Source organism: Haliotis rufescens, unplaced genomic scaffold, assembly GCF_023055435.1.
Source record: "Haliotis rufescens isolate VD_foot unplaced genomic scaffold, xgHalRufe1.0.p SCAF_95, whole genome shotgun sequence".
Taxonomy (NCBI): domain Eukaryota; kingdom Metazoa; phylum Mollusca; class Gastropoda; order Lepetellida; family Haliotidae; genus Haliotis; species Haliotis rufescens.
The window spans coordinates 660,748-685,559 of record NW_025964389.1 but is presented as its reverse complement, the minus strand read 5'-3'; the positions used below and the strand labels follow the sequence as shown (position 1 = coordinate 685,559).

The 24,812-nt window shown below is 44.0% G+C and overlaps 1 protein-coding gene across 1 annotated transcript in view; it reads left to right on the top strand.

Moving 5' to 3' along the window:
* Positions 1-24,158, top strand: part of LOC124112649 (integumentary mucin C.1-like) — a 55,551-nt gene extending 31,393 nt beyond the window's left edge. Inside the window, exons 2-4 of the mRNA XM_046472780.2 lie at positions 2,506-2,870; positions 3,773-3,854; positions 22,760-24,158. Coding sequence (XP_046328736.2) covers positions 2,517-2,870; positions 3,773-3,854; positions 22,760-22,920 — 597 coding nt within the window. The 5' untranslated portion in view covers positions 2,506-2,516 and the 3' untranslated portion in view covers positions 22,921-24,158. The remainder of the gene's footprint in view (positions 1-2,505; positions 2,871-3,772; positions 3,855-22,759) is intronic.
* Positions 24,159-24,812: the final 654 nt, after the last annotated feature.

Below are 24,812 nucleotides of genomic sequence, written 5' to 3'. Positions count from 1 at the left end.
GGATACTGTGACATTCATCAACCAAGTCAGCCTGACCAACCGATCCCGTTAGTCGCCTCTTAGAACAAGCATAGTCGCCTTTTACATCAAGCATGGGATGCTGAAGACCAATTCTAACCCGGCATTTTCACGGGATGGAAGCTTGAGATTATGCGAGTCAACTTGTTGAACACACAAACACCCTTTCAAGCCGACATAACATACGAATTAAATACGTCTAACAACAAATGACACTGGCATAGCCACAAAAGGAGCTTAAAATTGTAATTGTAAATGCGCTTTTCTGTATAATGAGATGCGCTTTACTGTTTGGGGAGATTAGCTTAACCTTAAAACTTTATGACCTCACCACTTTAACGAGATAACATTTACCCTAATTTATTCGCCTGTGAGGACAAATGTATCAATCACGAAATGTCCCACCCCTCCTCCTATCTCACACTGAAGAATATGTCACCCACATATAGGTTTTCTTGTCAATATGTTATATTTTTGAATATGATACAATGCCATTTTGCGGATATTTTTGGACAAAATGGAGAGCCTGTTTGAAATGTTATATTTCAGATAACACTTTCTTAGTAAACTACGGATTCTCGTACATTTTTGGGGTGACTCCCGTCCAAGAAAGTGTTATCCCAAACATAACATTTGATACATTTGACCACTTTCTAAATGGCATTGTGTGTTCAAAGCTTTCGACGCCGTGATATAACTGGAATAATGTTCACTCACTCACTCACTCACTCACTCACTCACTCACTCACTCACTCACTCACTCACTCACTCACTCACTCACTCACTCACAGCTTTAGGCAATGGGAGCCGTGCCAATTTACAAATGTCAGAGGGGGTACACAAAGTTCATGATCTAAACTACCAGTCGTTGGATTTTTGGAGTGGAAGCCTCGGTGGCTGAGTGGGTTAGATCGCTGACTTGTCGTATTGTCGTACCAAAGTACCAATGGCTATGTGGTTAGCTGTTCTCAACATGAAAGCAAATCTTTCTTCGTTGCTTTGAAAAATAGTTGATATATCGTTATTGTCTGTGTCGGTTTTCATAAACCAAACGTTTTTCACAGCAAGAAAAAAAACACTTGATATTTCTGTTTAATTTCATTCAGGTCTCCGACATCTTTTTTTCAAAGGACAGACGGTTGACTCTGTCTAGTATTCCATATCTTCCAGTTTACAACGTAACATGTATACAAATGTTGCTCGTATTAACGAAGCTTTGAACAGTGTTTCAGTTGTACAACGGCCTGACAACCTGATGTGAGAAGGAAGCCGGAAGATGTTGTTTGTTTGTTTGTTTGTTTGTTGTTTAACTCAGCCCTCAACAATATTCCAGCCATATGACGGCGGTCTATAAATAATCGAGTCTGGACCAGACGATCTACCCAATTGGGATACTGTGACATTCATCAACCAAGTCAGCCTGACCAACCGATCCCGTTAGTCGCCTCTTAGAACAAGCATAGTCGCCTTTTACATCAAGCATGGGATGCTGAAGACCAATTCTAACCCGGCATTTTCACGGGATGGAAGCTTGAGATTATGCGAGTCAACTTGTTGAACACACAAACACCCTTTCAAGCCGACATAACATACGAATTAAATACGTCTAACAACAAATGACACTGGCATAGCCACAAAAGGAGCTTAAAATTGTAATTGTAAATGCGCTTTTCTGTATAATGAGATGCGCTTTACTGTTTGGGGAGATTAGCTTAACCTTATAACTTTATGACCTCACCACTTTTAACCAGATAACATTTACCCTAATTTATTCGTCTGTGAGGACAAATGTATCAATCACGAAATGTCCCACCCCTACTCCTATCTCACGCTGAAGAATATGTCACCCACATATAGGTTTTCTTGTCAATATGTTATATTTATGAATATGATACAATGCCATTTTGCGGATATTTTTGGACAAAATGGAGAGCCTGTTTGAAATGTTATATTTCAGATAACACTTTCTTAGTAAAGTACGGATTCTCGTACATTTTTGGGGTGACTCCCGTCCAAGAAAGTGTTATCCCAAACATAACATTTGATACATTTGACCACTTTCTAAATGGCATTGTGTGTTCAAAGCTTTCGACGCCGTGATATAACTGGAATAATGTTCACTCACTCACTCACTCACTCACTCACTCACTCACTCACTCACTCACTCACTCACAGCTTTAGGCAATGGAAGCCGTGCCAATTAACAAATGTCAGAGGGGGTACACAAAGTTCATGATCTAAACTACCAGTCGTTGGATTTTTGGAGTGGAAGCCTCGGTGGCTGAGTGGGTTAGATCGCTGACTTTGAGTGCTCGCGATTAGATGCCTCAATCTGGCTGCGTGGTTTCGGACTTTCTGATTGGTCAACAATGTAGTTTGATTGACACCTGGTGATAAGTTAAGTAATACTCAGAGACATGTCAACGTGTTATGAAATGAGAGTACCCATTTCGTCTATTACCAATTAACAACTCGTCCCTTTTACAGACACTGGTGCGATGTCGTTGGAGAGTCTACGAAGCCAGTTCAGTCGTTGCTTGAACTTCCGGCAGGTGATTGTCATCACGTCGCTATGGTATTCTGTCGTTACCGCCACCACTAAAGTATGCGCAGACAACACTATCCTGAGCAACAACGGCATGAATATAGATACAAAGGCGTTGCTGTCTCCCTACCTCATCCTTCCAACATCGGGATTGATGGACTGCGGAGATCGCTGCAACAGAAGAAATGCGTGCAGCAGTATCAACTTCAACACCAATACCGGAGATTGTGAGTTGTTGCTTGTATCAACGAATCCACCTCTCGCAGAAATTGGATGGATACATGCCACTGCCGACATGTTTCCGGGGGTTAGTAACTGACATTTGTCTGTTTTTGTGTGAGTGGATGTGTTTTGTGCAACACCGAATTTTGGCCGTATGTCACGGCTCGTGTATATAGTAGTGTGCGAGTGAGTGTGGCTTTACTACGCTTTCAGCAATTTCACGACGGGGACACTAGAAATGTGTTTCACATTTTTCCCCGAGTGGGGAACCAAATCCAGGCTTTAGGTTAGACAGGCGAACGCTTTAACCACAAGGCTACCCTGCCGTCTTGCATATAGGAGAAAAGCCCCAATGATGCAGGTGAAATACGTTTACCACTTGGTGGAACCCTTGAGAATGCATTTGATAAACCAACAATACCAAGCAATAGTCGAAGCCCCAATCACAGGATCCTGGCGGTCCCAAGGGACGCAACATTGCGTGGGGAATCGTACCTAGGCCTGCGGTGTGACGACCCAACACTTTAACCAGAAGGCTGCCCCGAAAAGGAGGCAGTGATGTGATATGTCTTATTCCAAATGCGCAAATGTGCAAAACACGGAGGTCAGGTGATGTGAAATGGGTTTGAACGTCGCCTCCAAGATTATTGCACTTATATAGCGACGGGCGTGTGTGTGCATGTGTGGCTGCTTGTCCGGATTAATGCCGATTTTATAGTGCTAGCCCACTGAGATATTATGCCGCAGTTTAACATGAATACCCCACTCAGACACAGTACACTGACTCCGAGCCGGCCAGTCATTCTTTTTGCCCCCCCAATGCCGAGCGCCAGACAGTGGTACCACCTTCGGACCTCCGAAGTCCGGACCTTCCGCTCTCCGGGCAGACGCCCTACCTCAAGATGACGGAGGCGGTCGCTAATCATGGAGACGTCTCAAGCATTCTTATTTTCTGTCTGTTTATTTATTCATCATTGTGTCCTTTAGAGACTATCTGGTAACTGTGCTGGCCACACTTGCGGCATCCAGGAGTACTGTGAACCTACAGCTTCGTCATACAACTGCATCAGTAAGTATTGGTTAGAGTCTTACAGCTTTGATACTGATACAGGTAAATATTGATCTTCCGCCGTCATCTGATCACTTTCAACATAACGTTAAGGTCTGATAGTCTTTGTATGACACACTAAATGTTACCTGATCAGGCTTTGACGTCCTCCTATATTGTAACATAGATTGTCTTTGCGTGACGAAGTATTGTAACGTAAGCTGACAAGTGGCGAGCGGACTTGACGTTCTACTTCAACTAGAGTGAGTGAGTTTGGTTTAACGCCGCTTTTAACAGTATTCCAGTTATATCGCGGCGTGTCAGCTTAATGTGGCAGGTAAGCCCGAAGTGATGCAGGTCACATCGGTGAAACAAAAGAGCACGGGTATGGTGCTGACAAACCTAGAAATATAATCGGGGCGAACCGGGATTCGAACCCACAATCACAGGTTTCTGGCGTGTACAAGGGACGCAACTCTGCACAGCGAATCGCGGCGCCTTAGACGACTGGAACACCCGAGCCCCCTACTTCAACGTCAGCTGACAAGTGTCTATTTGACGTTCTACTTCAACGTAACCTGACCAGCCTATACCTGACGTTCTACTTCAACGTAACCTGCCCAGTCTCTATCTGACGTTCTACTTCAACGTTAGCTGACAAGTGTCTACTTGACGTTCTACTTCAATGTAACCTGACCAGTCTATACCTGACGTTCTACTTCAACGTAAGCTGAAAAGTGTCTACCTGACGTTCTACTTCAACGTAACCTGCCCAGTCTCTATCAGACGTTCTACTTCAACGTAAGCTGACAAGTGTCTACTTGACGTTCAACTTCAATGTTACCTGCCCAGTCTCTTCCTGACGTTCTACTTCAGAATAACCTGACAAGTGTCTACTTGACGTTCTACTTCAACGTAACCTGACCACTCTATACCTGACGTTCTACTTCACCGTAACCTGCCCAGTCTCTATCTGACGTTCTACTTCAACGTAACCTCCCCAGTCTCAATCTGACGTTCTATTTCAACGTTAGCTGACAAGTGTCTACTTGACGTTCTACTTCAACGTAACCTGACCAGTGTCTACCTGACGTTCCACTTCAACGTAACCTGACCAGTCTATACCTGACGTTCTACTTCAACGTAAGCTGAAAAGTGTCTACCTGACGTTCTACTTCAACGTAACCTGCCCAGTCTCTATCAGACGTTCTACTTCAACGTAAGCTGACAAGTGTCTACTTGACGTTCAACTTCAATGTTACCTGCCCAGTCTCTTCCTGACGTTCTACTTCAGAATAACCTGACAAGTGTCTACTTGACGTTCTATTTCAACGTAACCTGACCACTCTATACCTGACGTTCTACTTCACCGTAACCTGCCCAGTCTCTATCTGACGTTCTACTTCAACGTAACCTCCCCAGTCTCAATCTGACGTTCTATTTCAACGTTAGCTGACAAGTGTCTACTTGACGTTCTACTTCAACGTAACCTGACCAGTGTCTACCTGACGTTCCACTTCAACGTAACCTGACCAGTCTATACCTGACGTTCTACTTCAACGTAACCTGCCCAGTCTCTATCTGACGTTCTACTTCAACGTAACATGCCCAGTCTCTATCTGACGTTCTATTTCAACGTTAGCTGACAAGTGTCTACTTGACGTTCTACTTCAACGTAACCTGACCAGTGTCTACCTGACGTTCCACTTCAACGTAACCTGACCAGTCTATACCTGACGTTCTACTTCAACGTAACCTGCCCAGTCTCTATCTGACGTTCTACTTCAACGTAACCTGCCCAGTCTCTATCTGACGTTCTACTTCAACGTAACCTGACCAGTCTATACCTGACGTTCTACTTCAATGTAACCTGCTCAGTCTGTATCTGACGTTCTACTTCAACGTAAGCTGACAAGTGTCTACTTGACGTTCTACTTCAACGTAACCTGACCAGTCTATATCTGACGTTCTACTTCAACGTAACCTGCCCAGTCTCTATCTGACGTTCTACTTCAACGTAACCTGACCAGTCTATACCTGACGTTCTACTTCAACGTAACCTGCTCAGTCTGTATCTGACGTTCTACTTCAACGTAAGCTGACAAGTGTCTACTTGACGTTCTACTTCAACGTAACCTGACCAGTCTATACCTGACGTTCTACTTCAACGTAACCTGCCCAGTCTCTATCTGACGTTCTACTTCAACGTAACCTGCCCAGTCTCTATCTGACGTTCTACTTCAACGTAACCTGACCAGTCTATACCTGACGTTCTACTTCAATGTAACCTGCTCAGTCTGTATCTGACGTTCTACTTCAACGTAAGCTGACAAGTGTCTACTTGACGTTCTACTTCAACGTAACCTGACCAGTCTATACCTGACGTTCTACTTCAACGTAACCTGCCCAGTCTCTATCTGACGTTCTACTTCAACGTAACCTGCCCAGTCTCTATCTGACGTTCTACTTCAACGTAACCTGACCACTCTATACCTGACGTTCTACTTCAATGTAACCTGCCCAGTCTCTATCTGACGTTCTACTTCAACGTAAGCTGACAAGTGTCTACTTGACGTTCTACTTCAACGTAACCTCACCAGTGTCTACTTGACGTTCCACTTCAACGTAACATAACCAGTGTCTACTTGACGTTCCACTTCAATGTAATCTGACAAGTGTCTACTTGACGTTCTACTTCAACGTAACCTGACCAGTGTCTACTTGACGTTCCACTTCAACGTAACCTAACCAGTGTCTACTTGACGTTCCACTTCAATGTAATCTGACAAGTGTCTATTTGACGTTCCACTTGAATGTAGCCTGACCACTCTATACCTGACGTTCTACTTCACCGTAACCTGCCCAGTCTCTATCTGACGTTCTACTTCAACGTAACCTCCCCAGTCTCAATCTGACGTTCTATTTCAACGTTAGCTGACAAGTGTCTACTTGACGTTCTACTTCAACGTAACCTGACCAGTGTCTACCTGACGTTCCACTTCAACGTAACCTGACCAGTCTATACCTGACGTTCTACTTCAACGTAACCTGCCCAGTCTCTATCTGACGTTCTACTTCAACGTAACCTGCCCAGTCTCTATCTGACGTTCTATTTCAACGTTAGCTGACAAGTGTCTACTTGACGTTCTACTTCAACGTAACCTGACCAGTGTCTACCTGACGTTCCACTTCAACGAAACCTGACCAGTCTATACCTGACGTTCTACTTCAACGTAACCTGCCCAGTCTCTATCTGACGTTCTACTTCAACGTAACCTGCCCAGTCTCTATCTGACGTTCTACTTCAACGTAACCTGACCAGTCTATACCTGACGTTCTACTTCAATGTAACCTGCTCAGTCTGTATCTGACGTTCTACTTCAACGTAAGCTGACAAGTGTCTACTTGACGTTCTACTTCAACGTAACCTGACCAGTCTATACCTGACGTTCTACTTCAACGTAACCTGCCCAGTCTCTATCTGACGTTCCACTTCAACGTAACCTGACCAGTCTATACCTGACGTTCTACTTCAATGTAACCTGCTCAGTCTGTATCTGACGTTCTACTTCAACGTAAGCTGACAAGTGTCTACTTGACGTTCTACTTCAACGTAACCTGACCAGTCTATACCTGACGTTCTACTTCAACGTAACCTGCCCAGTCTCTATCTGACGTTCTACTTCAACGTAACCTGCCCAGTCTCTATCTGACGTTCTACTTCAACGTAACCTGACCAGTCTATACCTGACGTTCTACTTCAATGTTACCTGCTCAGTCTGTATCTGACGTTCTACTTCAACGTAAGCTGACAAGTGTCTACTTGACGTTCTACTTCAACGTAACCTGACCAGTCTATACCTGACGTTCTACTTCAACGTAACCTGCCCAGTCTCTATCTCACGTTCTACTTCAACGTAACCTGCCCAGTCTCTATCTGACGTTCTACTTCAACGTAACCTGACCACTCTATACCTGACGTTCTACTTCAATGTAACCTGCCCAGTCTCTATCTGACGTTCTACTTCAACGTAAGCTGACAAGTGTCTACTTGACGTTCTACTTCAACGTAACCTCACCAGTGTCTACTTGACGTTCCACTTCAACGTAACATAACCAGTGTCTACTTGACGTTCCACTTCAATGTAATCTGACAAGTGTCTACTTGACGTTCTACTTCAACGTAACCTGACCAGTGTCTACTTGACGTTCCACTTCAACGTAACCTAACCAGTGTCTACTTGACGTTCCACTTCAATGTAATCTGACAAGTGTCTATTTGACGTTCCACTTGAATGTAGCCTGACCACTCTATACCTGACGTTCTACTTCACCGTAACCTGCCCAGTCTCTATCTGACGTTCTACTTCAACGTAACCTCCCCAGTCTCAATCTGACGTTCTATTTCAACGTTAGCTGACAAGTGTCTACTTGACGTTCTACTTCAACGTAACCTGACCAGTGTCTACCTGACGTTCCACTTCAACGTAACCTGACCAGTCTATACCTGACGTTCTACTTCAACGTAACCTGCCCAGTCTCTATCTGACGTTCTACTTCAACGTAACCTGCCCAGTCTCTATCTGACGTTCTATTTCAACGTTAGCTGACAAGTGTCTACTTGACGTTCTACTTCAACGTAACCTGACCAGTGTCTACCTGACGTTCCACTTCAACGTAACCTGACCAGTCTATACCTGACGTTCTACTTCAATGTAACCTGCCCAGTCTCTATCTGACGTTCTACTTCAACGTAACCTGCCCAGTCTCTATCTGACGTTCTGCTTCAACGTAACCTGACCAGTCTATACCTGACGTTCTACTTCAATGTAACCTGCTCAGTCTGTATCTGACGTTCTACTTCAACGTAAGCTGACAAGTGTCTACTTGACGTTCTACTTCAACGTAACCTGACCAGTCTATACCTGACGTTCTACTTCAACGTAACCTGCCCAGTCTCTATCTGACGTTCTACTTCAACGTAACCTGACCAGTCTATACCTGACGTTCTACTTCAATGTAACCTGCTCAGTCTGTATCTGACGTTCTACTTCAACGTAAGCTGACAAGTGTCTACTTGACGTTCTACTTCAACGTAACCTGACCAGTCTATACCTGACGTTCTACTTCAACGTAACCTGCCCAGTCTCTATCTGACGTTCTACTTCAACGTAACCTGCCCAGTCTCTATCTGACGTTCTACTTCAACGTAACCTGACCAGTCTATACCTGACGTTCTACTTCAATGTAACCTGCTCAGTCTGTATCTGACGTTCTACTTCAACGTAAGCTGACAAGTGTCTACTTGACGTTCTACTTCAACGTAACCTGACCAGTCTATACCTGACGTTCTACTTCAACGTAACCTGCCCAGTCTCTATCTGACGTTCTACTTCAACGTAACCTGCCCAGTCTCTATCTGACGTTCTACTTCAACGTAACCTGACCACTCTATACCTGACGTTCTACTTCAATGTAACCTGCCCAGTCTCTATCTGACGTTCTACTTCAACGTAAGCTGACAAGTGTCTACTTGACGTTCTACTTCAACGTAACCTCACCAGTGTCTACTTGACGTTCCACTTCAACGTAACATAACCAGTGTCTACTTGACGTTCCACTTCAATGTAATCTGACAAGTGTCTACTTGACGTTCTACTTCAACGTAACCTGACCAGTGTCTACTTGACGTTCCACTTCAACGTAACCTAACCAGTGTCTACTTGACGTTCCACTTCAATGTAATCTGACAAGTGTCTATTTGACGTTCCACTTGAATGTAGCCTGACCAGTGTCTACTTGACGTTCAGCTTCAATGTTACCTGCCCAGTCTCTATCTGACGTTCTACTTCAACCTAAGCTGACAAGTGTCTACTTGACGTTCTACTTCAACGTAACCTGACCACTCTTTACCTGACGTTCTACTTCACCATAACCTGCCCAGTCTCTATCTGACGTTCTACTTCAACGTAACCTGCCCAGTCTCTATCTGACGTTCTATTTCAACGTAACCTGCCCAGTCTCTATCTGACGTTCTACTTCAACGTAACCCGCCCAGTCTCTATCTGACGTTCTATTTCAATGTTAGCTGACAAGTGTCTACCTGACGTTCCACTTCAACGTAACCTGACCAGTCTCTATCTGACGTTCTACTTCAACGTCACCTGCCCAGTCACCATCTGACGTTCTACTTCAACGTAACCTGACCAGTTTATACCTGACGTTCTTCTTCAATGTAACCTGCCCAGTCTGTATCTGACGTTCTACTTCAACGTAAGCTGACAAGTGTCTACTTGACGTTCTACTTCAACGTAACCTGCCCAGTCTCTATCTGACGTTCTACTTCAACGTAACCTGCCCAGTCTCTATCTGACGTTCTACTTCAACGTAACTTGACCAGTGTCTACTTGACGTTCTACTTCAATGTAACCTGACCAGTGTCTACTTGACGTTCCACTTCAAGGTAACCTAACCAGTCTCTATCTGACGTTCTACTTCAACGTAACTTGACCAGTCTATACCTGACGTTCTACTTCAATGTAACCTGCCCAGACTGTATCTGACGTTCTACTTCAACGTAAGCTGACAAGTGTCTACTTGACGTTCTACTTCAACGTAACCTGACCAGTCTATACCTGACGTTCTACTTCAACGTAACCTGCCCAGTCTCTATCTGACGTTCTACTTCAACGTAACCTGCCCAGTCTCTATCTGACGTTCTACTTCAACGTAACCTGACCAGTCTATACCTGACGTTCTACTTCAATGTAACCTGCTCAGTCTGTATCTGACGTTGTACTTCAACGTAAGCTGACAAGTGTCTACTTGACGTTCTACTTCAACGTAACCTGACCAGTCTATACCTGACGTTCTACTTCAACGTAACCTGCCCAGTCTCTATCTGACGTTCTACTTCAACGTAACCTGCCCAGTCTCTATCTGACGTTCTACTTCAACGTAACCTGACCACTCTATACCCGACGTTCTACTTCAATGTAACCTGCCCAGTCTCTATCTGACGTTCTACTTCAACGTAAGCTGACAAGTGTCTACTTGACGTTCTACTTCAACGTAACCTCACCAGTGTCTACTTGACGTTCCACTTCAACGTAACATAACCAGTGTCTACTTGACGTTCCACTTCAATGTAATCTGACAAGTGTCTACTTGACGTTCTACTTCACCGTTACCTGCCCAGTCTCTATCTGACATTCTACTTCAACGTAACCTGACCAGTGTCTACTTGACGTTCCACTTCAACGTAACCTAACCAGTGTCTACTTGACGTTCCACTTCAATGTAATCTGACAAGTGTCTATTTGACGTTCCACTTGAATGTAGCCTGACCAGTGTCTACTTGACGTTCAACTTCAATGTTACCTGCCCAGTCTCTATCTGACGTTCTACTTCAACCTAAGCTGACAAGTGTCTACTTGACGTTCTACTTCAACGTAACCTGACCACTCTTTACCTGACGTTCTACTTCACCATAACCTGCCCAGTCTCTATCTGACGTTCTACTTCAACGTAACCTGCCCAGTCTCTATCTGACGTTCTACTTCAACGTAAGCTGACAAGTGTCTACTTGACATTCTACTTCAACGTAACCTGACCAGTCTATACCTGACGTTCTACTTCAACATAACCTGACCAGTCTCTATCTGACGTTCTACTTCACCATAACCTGCCCAGTCTCTATCTGACGTTCTACTTCAACGTAACCTGCCCAGTCTCAATCTGACGTTCTATTTCAACGTAACCTGCCCAGTCTCTATCTGACGTTCTACTTCAACGTAACCCGCCCAGTCTCTATCTGACGTTCTATTTCAACGTTAGCTGACAAGTGTCTACCTGACGTTCCACTTCAACGTAACCTGACCAGTCTCTATCTGACGTTCTACTTCAACGTAACCTGCCCAGTCTCTATCTGACGTTCTACTTCAATGTAACCTGACCAGTTTATACCTGACGTTCTTCTTCAATGTAACCTGCCCAGTCTGTATCTGACGTTCTACTTCAACGTAAGCTGACAAGTGTCTACTTGACGTTCTACTTCAACGTAACCTGCCCAGTCTCTATCTGACGTTCTACTTCAACGTAACCTGCCCAGTCTCTATCTGACGTTCTACTTCAACGTAACTTGACCAGTGTCTACTTGACGTTCTACTTCAATGTAACCTGACCAGTGTCTACTTGACGTTCCACTTCAACGTAACCTAACCAGTCTCTATCTGACGTTCTACTTCAACGTAACCTGCCCAGTCTCTATCTGACGTTCTACTTCAACGTAACCTGACCAGTCTATACCTGACGTTCTACTTCAATGTAACCTGCCCAGTCTGTATCTGACGTTCTACTTCAACGTAAGCTGACAAGTGTCTACTTGACGTTCTACTTCAACGTTACCTGACCAGTGTCTACTTGACGTTCCACTTCAACGTAACCTAACCAGTGTCTACTTGACGTTCCACTTCAATGTAATCTGACAAGTGTCTACTTTACGTTCTACTTCACCGTAACCTGCCGAGTCTCTATCTGACGTTCTACTTCAACGTAACCTGCCCAGTCTCAATCTGACGTTCTACTTCAACGTAACCTGCCCAGTCTCTATCTGACGTTCTACTTCAACGTAACTTCACCAGTGTCTACTTGACGTTCTACTTCAACGTAACCTAACCAGTGTCTACTTGACGTTCCACTTCAATGTAATCTGACAAGTGTCTACTTGACGTTCCACTTGAATGTAGCCTGACCAGTGTCTACTTGACGTTCCTTTTTGATGTAACTTGACCAGTGTCTACTTGACGTTCCACTTCAATGTAACCTGAACAATGTCTACTTGACGTTCCGCTTCAATCTAACTGACCAGTGTCTACTTGACGTTCTACTTCAACGTAACCTGCCCAGTCTCTATCTGACGTTCTACTTCAACGTAACTTGACCAGTGTCTACTTGACGTTCTACTTCAATGTAACCTGCCCAGTGTCTACTTGACGTTCCACTTCAAGGTAACCTAACCAATCTCTATCTGACGTTCTACTTCAACGTAACCTGCCCAGTCTCTATCTGACGTTCTACTTCAACGTAACCTGACCAGTCTATACCTGACGTTCTACTTCAATGTAACCTGCTCAGTCTGTATCTGACGTTCTACTTCAACGTAAGCTGACAAGTGTCTACTTGACGTTCTACTTCAACGTAACCTGACCAGTCTATACCTGACGTTCTACTTCAACGTAACCTGCCCAGTCTCTATCTGACGTTCTACTTCAACGTAACCTGCCCAGTCTCTATCTGACGTTCTACTTCAACGTAACCTGACCACTCTATACCTGACGTTCTACTTCAATGTAACCTGCCCAATCTCTATCTGACGTTCTACTTCAACGTAAGCTGACAAGTGTCTACTTGACGTTCTACTTCAACGTAACCTCACCAGTGTCTACTTGACGTTCCACTTCAACGTAACATAACCAGTGTCTACTTGACGTTCCACTTCAATGTAATCTGACAAGTGTCTACTTGACGTTCTACTTCACCGTTACCTGCCCAGTCTCTATCTGACATTCTACTTCAACGTAACCTGACCAGTGTCTACTTGACGTTCCACTTCAACGTAACCTAACCAGTGTCTACTTGACGTTCCACTTCAATGTAATCTGACAAGTGTCTATTTGACGTTCCACTTGAATGTAGCCTGACCAGTGTCTACTTGACGTTCAACTTCAATGTTACCTGCCCAGTCTCTATCTGACGTTCTACTTCAACCTAAGCTGACAAGTGTCTACTTGACGTTCTACTTCAACGTAACCTGACCACTCTTTACCTGACGTTCTACTTCACCATAACCTGACCAGTCTCTATCTGACGTTCTACATCAACGTAACCTGCCCAGTCTCAATCTGACGTTCTATTTCAACGTAACCTGCCCAGTCTCTATATGACGTTCTACTTCAACGTAACCCGCCCAGTCTCTATCTGACGTTCTATTTCAACGTTAGCTGACAAGTGTCTACCTGACGTTCCACTTCAACGTAACCTGACCAGTCTCTATCTGACGTTCTACTTCAACGTAACCTGCCCAGTCTCCATCTGACGTTCTACTTCAACGTAACCTGACCAGTTTATACCTGACGTTCTTCTTCAATGTAACCTGCCCAGTCTGTATCTGACGTTCTACTTCAACGTAAGCTGACAAGTGTCTACTTGACGTTCTACTTCAACGTAACCTGCCCAGTCTCTATCTGACGTTCTACTTCAACGTAACCTGCCCAGTCTCTATCTGACGTTCTACTTCAACGTAACTTGACCAGTGTCTACTTGACGTTCTACTTCAATGTAACCTGACCAGTGTCTACTTGACGTTCCACTTCAAGGTAACCTAACCAGTCTCTATCTGACGTTCTACTTCAACGTAACCTGCCCAGTCTCTATCTGACGTTCTACTTCAACGTAACCTGACCAGTCTATACCTGACGTTCTACTTGAATGTAACCTGCCCAGTCTGTATCTGACGTTCTACTTCAACGTAAGCTGACAAGTGTCTACTTGACGTTCTACTTCAACGTAACCTGACCAGTGTCTACTTGACGTTCCACTTCAACGTAACCTAACCAGTGTCTACTTGACGTTCCACTTCAATGTAATCTGACAAGTGTCTACTTGACGTTCTACTTCACCGTAACCTGCCCAGTCTCTATCTGACGTTCTACTTCAACGTAACCTGCCCAGTCTCAATCTGACGTTCTACTTCAACGTAACCTGCCCAGTCTCTATCTGACGTTCTACTTCAACGTAACTTCACCAGTGTCTACTTGACGTTCTACTTCAACGTAACCTAACCAGTGTCTACTTGACGTTCCACTTCAATGTAATCTGACAAGTGTCTACTTGACGTTCCACTTGAATGTAGCCTGACCAGTGTCTACTTGACGTTCCTTTTTGATGTAACTTGACCAGTGTCTACTTGACGTTCCACTTCAATGTAACCTGAACAATGTCTACTTGACGTTCCGCTTCAATCTAACCTGACCAGTGTCTACTTGACGTTCTACTTCAACGTAACCGGCCCAGTCTCTATCTGACGTTCTACTTCAACGTAACCTGACAAGTGTCTACTTGACATTCTACTTCAACGTAACCTGACCACTCTATACCTGACGTTCTACTTCAACATAACCTGACCAGTCTCTATCTGACGTTCAACTTCAACGTAACCTGCCCAGTCTCTATCTGACGTTCTATTTCAACGTAACCTGCCCAGTCTCTATCTGACGTTCTACTTCACCGTAACCTGCCCAGTCTCTATCTGACGTTCTACTTCAACGTAACCTGCCCAGTCTCTATCTGACGTTCTACTTCAACGTAACCTCCCCAGTCTCTATCTGACGTTCTATTTCAACGTTAGCTGACAAGTGTCTACTTGACGTTCTACTTCAACGTAACCTGACCAGTGTCTACCTGACGTTCCACTTCAACGTAACCTGACCAGTCTCTATCTGACGTTCTACTTCAACGTAACCTGCCCAGTCTCTATCTGACGTTCTACTTCAACGTAACCTTCCCAGTCTCTATCTGACGTTCTACTTCAACGTAACCTGCCCAGTCTCTATCTGACGTTCTACTTCAATGTAACCTGCCCTGTCTCTATCTGACGTTCTACTTCAACGTAAGCTGACCAGTGTCTACTTGACGTTCTACTTCAACGTAACCTGACCAGTGTCTACTTGACGTTCCACTTCAATGTAACCTAACCAGTGTCTAATTGACGTTACACTTCAATGTAATCTGACAAGTGTCTACTTGACGTTCCACTTGAATGTAGCCTGACCAGTGTCTACTTTACGTTCCATTTTGATGTGACTTGACCAGTGTCTACTTGACGTTCTACTTCAATGTAACCTGCCCAGTCCCTATCTGACGTTCTACTTCAACGTAAGCTGACAAGTGTCTACTTGACATTCTACTTCAACGTAACCTGACCAGTCTATACTTGACGTTCTACTTCAACGTAACCTGACCAGTCTCTATCTGACGTTCTACTTCAACGTAACCTGCCAAATCTCTATATGACGTTCTACTTCAACGTAACCTGCCCAGTCTCTATCTGACGTTCTACTTCAACGTAACTTGCCCAGTCTCTATCTGACGTTCTACTTCAACGTAACCTGCCCAGTCTCTATCTGAAGTTCTACTTGAATGTAACCTGCCCAGTCTGTATCTGACGTTCTACTTCAACGTAAGCTGACAAGTGTCTACTTGACGTTCTACTTCAACGTAACCTGCCCAGTCTCAATCTGACGTTCTACTTCAACGTAACCTGCCCAGTCTCTATCTGACGTTCTACTTCAACGTAACCTGACCAGTTTATACCTGACGTTCTTCTTCAATGTAACCTGACCAGTCTGTATCTGACGTTCTACTTCAACGTAAGCTGACAAGTGTCTACTTGACGTTCTACTTCAACGTAACCTGACCAGTGTCTACTTGACGTTCCACTTCAAGGTAACCTAACCAGTCTCTATCTGACGTTCTACTTCAACGTAACCTGACCAGTCTCTATCTGACGTTCTACTTCAACGTAACCTGACCAGTTTATACCTGACGTTCTACTTCAATGTAACCTGCCCAGTCTGTATCTGACGTTCTACTTCAACGTAAGCTGACAAGTGTCTACTTGACGTTCTACTTCAACGTAACCTGACCAGTGTCTACTTGACGTTCCACTTCAACGTAACCTAACCAGTGTCTACTTGACGTTCCACTTTAATGTAATCTGACAAGTGTCTACTTGACGTTCTACTTCACCGTAACCTGCCCAGTCTCTATCTGACGTTCTACTTCAATGTAACCTGCCCAGTCTCAATCTGACGTTCTACTTCAATGTAACCTGCCCAGTCTCTATCTGACGTTCTACTTCAACGTAACTTCACCAGTGTCTACTTGACGTTCTACTTCAACGTAACCTAACCAGTGTCTACTTGACGTTCCACTTCAATGTAATCTGACAAGTGTCTACTTGACGTTCCACTTGAATGTAGCCTGACCAGTGTCTACTTGACGTTCCATTTTGATGTAACTTGACCAGTGTCTACTGGACGTTCCACTTCAATGTAACCTGAACAATGTCTACTTGACGTTCCGCTTCAATCTAACCTGACCAGTGTCTACTTGACGTTCTACTTCAACGTAACCTGCCCAGTCTCTATCTGACGTTCTACTTCACCGTAACCTGCCCAGTCTCTATCTGACGTTCTACTTCAACGTAACCTGCCCAGTCTCTATCTGACGTTCTACTTCAACGTAACCTCCCCAGTCTCTATCTGACTTTCTATTTCAACGTTAGCTGACAAGTGTCTACTTGACGTTCTACTTCAACGTAACCTGACCAGTGTCTATCTGACGTTCCACTTCAACGTAACCTGACCAGTCTCTATCTGACGTTCTACTTCAACGTAACCTTCCCAGTCTCTATCTGACGTTCTACTTCAACGTAACCTGCCCAGTCTCTATCTGACGTTCTACTTCAACGTAACCTGCCCAGTCTCTATCTGACGTTCTACTTCAATGTAACCTGCCCTGTCTCTATCTGACGTTCTACTTCAACGTAAGCTGACCAGTGTCTACTTGACGTTCGACTTCAACGTAACCTGACCAGTGTCTACTTGACGTTCCACTTCAACGTAACCTAACCAGTGTCTAATTGACGTTACACTTCAATGTAATCTGACAAGTGTCTACTTGACGTTCCACTTGAATGTAGCCTGACCAGTGTCTACTTGACGTTCCATTTTGATGTGACTTGACCAGTGTCTACTTGACGTTCTACTTCAATGTAACCTGCCCAGTCCCTATCTGACGTTCTACTTCAACGTAAGCTTACCAGTGTCTACTTGACATTCTACTTCAACGTAACCTGACCAGTCTATACCTGACGTTCTACTTCAACGTTACCTGACCAGTCTCTATCTGACGTTCTACTTCAACGTAACCTGCCAAATCTCTATATGACGTTCTACTTCAACGTAACCTGCCCAGTCTCTATCTGACGTTCTACTTCAACGTAACCTGCCCAGTCTCTATCTGACGTTCTACTTCAACGTAACCTGCCCAGTCTCTATCTGACGTTCTACTTCAACGTAACCTGACCAGTCTCTATCTGACGTTCTACTTCAACGTAAGCTGACAAGTGTCTACCTGACGTTCTACTTCAATGTAACCTGACCAGTGTCTACTTGACGTTCTATTTCAACGTCAGCTGAAAAGTTTCTACTTGACGTTCGACTTCAATGTATCCTGACCAGTGTCTACTCGACGTTCCATTTTGATGTAACTTGACCAGTGTCTACTTGACGTTCCACTTCAATGTAAACTGACCAGTGTCTACTTGACGTTCCACTTCAATGTAATTTGACCAGTGTCTACTTGACGTTCCACTTGAATGTAACCTGACCAGTGTCTACTTGACGTTGCACTTCAATGTAACCTAACCAGTGTCTAATTGACGTTCCACTTCAATGTAATCTGACCAGTGTCTACTTGACGTTCCACTTGAATGTAGCCTCACCAGTGTCTACTTGACGTTCCATTTTGATGTAACTTGACCAGTGTCTACTTGACGTTCCACTTCAATGTAACCTGCCCAGTCTCTCTCTGACGTTCTATTTCAACGTTAGCTGACAAGTGTCTACTTGACGTTCTACTTCAACGTAACCTGACCAGTGTCTACCTGACGTTCCACTTCAACGTAACCTGACCAGTCTATACCTGACGTTCTACTTCAACGTAACCTGCCCAGTCTCTATCTGACGGTCTAATTCAACGTAACTTGACCAGTCTCTATCTGACGTTCTACTTCAATGTAACCTGCCCAGTCTCTTTCTGACGTTCTACTTCAACGTAAGCTGACAATTGTCTACTTGACGTTCTACTTCAACGTAACCTGTCCAGTCTCTATCTGCCGTTCTACTTCAACGTAAGCTGACAAGTTTCTACTTGACGTTCAACTTCAATGTTACCTGCCCAGTCTCTATCTGACGTTCTACTTCAATGTAACCTGCCCAGTCTCTACCTGACGTTCTGACCGCCTCCGTGGTCTTGTGGTAGAGCGTCCGCCCGGAGAGCGGAAGATCCAGGGTTCGATCCCGGGCCGCGTCATACAAAAAGACGTTAAAAGATTGTACTTGTTGTTACCCTGTCTGGCGCTTGGCATTAAGGGGCTAAAACAAGGACTGGTCGGCTCGGAGTCAGTATACTGTGTCTGAGTGGGGTATTCATGTTAAACTGCGGCATCGTATCTCAGTGACCTAGCACTATAAATCGGCATCAGTCCGGACTAGTACAAGCAGCCACACACACACATACACGTGCATGCACGTCGCTTTATAAGTGCAATAATCTTGGACGCGACGTTAAACCCAATTTCACCTCACCTCACCTCACCTGACGTTCTACTTCAACCTAAGCTGACAAGTGTCTACTTGACGTTCTACTTCAACGTAACCTGACCAGTGTCTACCTGACGTTCCACTTCAACGTAACCTGACCAGTCTATACCTGACGTTCTACTTCAACGTAACTTGACCAGTCTCTATCTGACGTTCTACTTCAACGTAACCTGACCAGTCTAAACCTGACGTTCTACTTCAATGTAACCTGCCCAGTCTGTATCTGACGTTCTACTTCAACGTAAGCTGACAAGTGTCTACTTGACGTTCTACTTCAACGTAACCTGCCCAGTCTCTATCTGACGATCTACTTCAACGTAACCTGTCCAGTCTCTATCTGACGTTCTACTTCAACATAACCTGCCCAGTCTCAATCTGACGTTCTACCTCAACGTAACCTGCCCAGTCTCTATCTGACGTTCTACTTCAACGTAACCTGCCCAGTCTCTATCTGACGTTCTATTTCAACCTTAGCTGACAAGTGTCTACTTGACGATCTACTTCAACGTAACCTGGCCAGTGTCTACCTGACGTTCCACTTCAACGTAACCTGACCAGCCTATACCTGACGTTCTACTTCAACGTAACCAGCCCAGTCTCTATCTGACGTTCTACTTCAACGTAACCTGACCAGTCTCTATCTGACGTTCTATTTCAACGTAAGCTGACAAGTGTCTACTTGACGTTCCACTTCAATGTATTCTGACCAGTGTCTACCTGACGTTCTACTTCAACGTAACCTGACCAGTCTATACCTGACGTTCTACTTCAACGTAACCTGCCCAGTCTCTATCTGACATTCTACTTCAACGTAAGCTGACAAGTGTCTACTTGACGTTCCACTTGAATGTAGCCTGACCAGTGTCTACTTGACGTTCCATTTTGATGTAACTTGACCAGTGTCTACTTGACGTCCCACTCCAACGTAACCTGACCAGTCTATACCTGACGTTCTACTTCAACGTAACCTGCCCAGTCTCTATCTGACGTTCTACTTCAACGTAACCTGACCAGTCTCTATCTGACGTTCTATTTCAACGTAAGCTGACAAGTGTCTACTTGACGTTCCACTTCAATGTAACCTGACCAGTGTCTACCTGACGTTTCACTTCAACGTAACCTGACCAGTCTATACCTGACGTTCTACTTCAACGTAACCTGCCCAGTCTCTGTCTGACGTTCTACTTCAACGTTAGCTGACAAGTGTCTACTTGACGCTCTACTTCAACGTAACCTGACCAGTCTATACCTGACGTTCTACTTCAACGTAACCTGACCAGTCTCTATCTGACTTTCTACTTCAACGTAAGCTGACAAGTGTCTACTTGACGTTCTACTTCAACGTAACCTGACCAGTCTATACCTGACGTTCTACTTCAACGTAACCTGCCCAGTCTCTATCTGACGTTCTACTTCAACGTAACCTGCCCAGTCTCTATCTGACGTTCTACTTCAACGTAACCTGCCCAGTCTCTGTCTGACGTTCTACTTCAACGTTAGCTGACAAGTGTCTACTTGACGTTCTACTTCAACGTAACCTGACCAGTCTCTGTCTGACGTTCTACTTCAACGTTAGCTGACAAGTGTCTACTTGACGTTCTACTTCAACGTAACCTGACCAGTCTCTGTCTGACGTTCTACTTCAACGTTAGCTGACAAGTGTCTACTTGACGTTCCACTTCAATGTAACCTGACCAGTGTCTACTTGACGTTCCACTTGAATGTAACCTAACCAGTGTCTACTTGACGTTCCACTTGAATGTAACCTAACCAGTGTCTACTTGACGTTCCACTTCAATGTAATCTGACCAGTGTCTACTTGACGTTCCACTTTATGTAACCTGGCTGCAACCGTACTACTCCATTTCACATACTCATGTAACGTAACCTGACTAGTCTTTTCTTCACCCCCTACTGTAATGTGACATGACAAGCCTCTACTTGACGTCCTTCTGTAATTTGACCTGACTAGCCTCTACTTGACGTCGTACTGAAATGTGACCTGACTAGACCCAGGCCTCAGCAACGCATTTTTGCCGTACGCGGCGACTAACATGTTCATGTGGTCAGGCTCGCAGACTTGGTTGAGGCATGTCATTGATCCCAATTATGCGGATCGATGCTCATGACATCAATCACTGTCTGGTTCAGACTCGATCATTTACAGAACGCCGTCATAAAGCATGTGTATTGCTCAGAGCGGCGTTAAACAACAAACAATCAAACAAAAAGTGACCAAGATTATGCCCAATGCAAGTCCCTGTTATGTCTTGAACCATATGCTCCCGTGTTTGTTCAGGTGAACAATAAGCTTGCCTTTGCATGTGTTTGGGACGGTGCCACCAGGGGAGCAAGGTCTGGCACCTTTTCGCGAACACTTGGTGTCATATTATTTAAAAATGAAAAATATACTGATGCTTCTTATGGTCATTAGTGAGTGAGTGAGTATGGTTTTACGCAGCTTTTAGCAATATTCCAGCAATATCACGGCGGGGGACACCAGAAATGGGCTTCACACATTGTACCCATGTCGGGAATCGAACCCGGGTCTTTGGCTTGACGAGCGAACGCTTTAACCACTAGGCTACCCGACCGCCCCCTTATGATCATTAATATAGTTGTGTGGCTTTTGTTCACATGACATTGTAATAATACCAACTGTGCACTAATGTCATACTTCGTTGGTCCTTCGAGTCATCACCGCCTCCGTGGTCTAGTGGTAGAGCGTCTGTCAGGAGAGCGGAATGTCGGGGTTTGATCCCCGGCCGCGTCATACCAAAAGACGTTAAAAGATGCGGCGTGTTAAACTGCGGCTTTGTATCTCAGTGAGCTAGCACTATAAAATCGGCACCAGTCCGGACTAGTACATGCAGCCACACAAACACGTGCATGCACGTCGCTATATAAGTGTAATCATCTTGAACGCGACGTTAACCTCACTTCACTTCACCTCACCTCTTTCTAGTCATCGAGTCAAACAAAAAGACGGAAAGACATATTGCAACAAGGGTACTAAATACGCCACAATGACGTCAAACAGTATACGAGAAACAATTACAGTAAACTACGGTTATAACGAACACGCTTATAACGAACTGACGGATATAACGAACCAACTTGTTAGTCCCGACTATTTGCTGTAGTTATGCTGTATATATGCTTATAACGAATTACGGTTATAACGAACTAAAATTAGTAGTCCCTTTGAGTTCGTTATAACCGTAGTTTACTGTATACTGTCATGTGGTTTTGTCAGACAACACCTGTAACCAAACTATTTAAGAAATGGCCGCCCGATGGCTACAAATAAATATATGTATGTACTTCATGTTTTAATGAACCCTACTACATGTTACCATGGCGATCAGTCATGTTTTATACGCCATCAATTGACGAGTCTCTAGATCTGTGGACATTTTACGCCAAGGACAACGTAGGTTGTGAATGATATATTTTTTTCTTTTGACAATATTCAAACAGGTGAGGCAGTTCTTTCAGCAACTGCCTCCTCGACTACTACCACTACTCCAACTACCGCAAGTACAACAACAACGACAACTACAACAACAACTACAACGACAACTACAACGACGACTCCAGCCCCTGTAAAAAAATCGAGTGATGAAGAAGATGACAAATAATATTATGTGCGACAGTCAGTGATCATTTGAGAGATAAACAGTGATCTTGTGGAAAAAAACAGTGATCTCATGAGAGATAAACAGTGATCTTGTGAGAGATAAACAGATATCTAATTAGAGATAAACAGAGCTCTTATGAGAGAAAGATATTGATCTTAACACAGATCTGGGGATGGGAGATTTGAATTCTGACAGTAACGTTTGTTTGTGAAATGTTTAAGATAATCATGTTTTCATTCGCTAAAAGTGTGAACATGTAATTTTGGCTTCAAAGTCGGATTAACTAATAATGCAGCGTGTCAGATTCGTGTAGGATAAACCGAAGTGAACCAGATTAATAGTATTTAATCATGTTGTAATACATCGTGTGCTAAAATACTAAAAAATTAGTCCGAAAGCACATGCAAATTCCATGAACTTTTATATGCGTCTTGTGGCACGGTAAACGTTACGTCACAACCCGTGAAAGATTCGCACCAACTCATTTTCTTATATCTCCTAATACAAATGTAGTTACTGTACCATTCGGGATTGATAAAGGACTACTTGCGAGGTTTGTTATTGTCTGACAGGTGTCGATCACGTGACCTGCACCCTTGCCTTTGACCATGGCGCTCTGGATTAGGGATAAAACAAAGACTGGTTAGCCCGAATTCAGAATATGAAGGATGGTATCAGTCTTAAACTGCGACATGATATCTCAGTTGGCTAGCACCGGTTTAAGTCCGGACAATTACAAATAGACACACACACACACACACACACACACACACACACACACACACACACACACACACACACACACACACACACACACACACACACACACACATACAAACAACGACTCAATGTGACGTTCATACGTTCGTTTTTCACGAGAACGTGTTCTTGAAATGACGTAAACACTAACGGACTACTTCCACATTTCTGGGAAAACCCTGGGAAATCCGAAGCTCGAATAAGCACGGAAGCGTTCCATCTGATCATTTAGACCCTTTCATTTTGAACGTTTGAGTATACATTGAGAAACTTCAGGGAGTTAACTGCTCGATCGATACTTGATGTAAATGTATTACGACGCGCTGTCATTGTGACTGACTTTCTGAAGTAGTTCTTTACAGACCTTTCTCATCTAATGGTGATGCTATTTGAATATATGTGTTGCTTAAGATGTTTCTGAAGTGCAAGTTGTGCATACATACGCTCATGTCACCTATCTTTTTAAGGAACTACTTTACTCCGCGATATAGTTGGTTGTTGTATGGCTGTCAGTGTAAACATGAAGTCATACATATTAAATAAAATTGTGTATAGATCTTGGCCAACATTCTTTGAGGTAAGAGTGAGTGAGTGAGTATGGTTTTACGCCGCTTTTAGCAATATGTCAGCAATATCACGGCGGAGGACACCAGAAATGGGCTTCACACATTGTACCCATGTCGGGAATCGAACCCGGGTCTTCGGCGTGACGAGCGAACGCTTTAACCACTAGGCTACCCGACCGCCCCCTTTGAGGTAAGAAAGTGTGATAAAAAATTATAAGAATTGACTTTAACTAGGCGATTGTTAATTGGAGTATGAACCTTCATAGAGTGCGGGCTAGACTGTACGTTTATACAATGTTTGCCCTCTCTCTATGAAGGGTCATACTCCATTGAACTCACAGAAAAGTGACAGTCCATTCGTAAATGTAATTACTATATATTTGACACTATGCATTAATAAATAACGAGGATTGGGTGCTGAACGCCATGCCCAGGAGAAGCAGGTCCCAGGAGAACGAAATGACAGCTGTAAAATGTCCCTAAACAATTGATGTCAATGAAAATACATCGCCTCTTGTTCAACAGACGAAGTGTCTATCAGGTAGCTGATATTTCACAATCAAATAA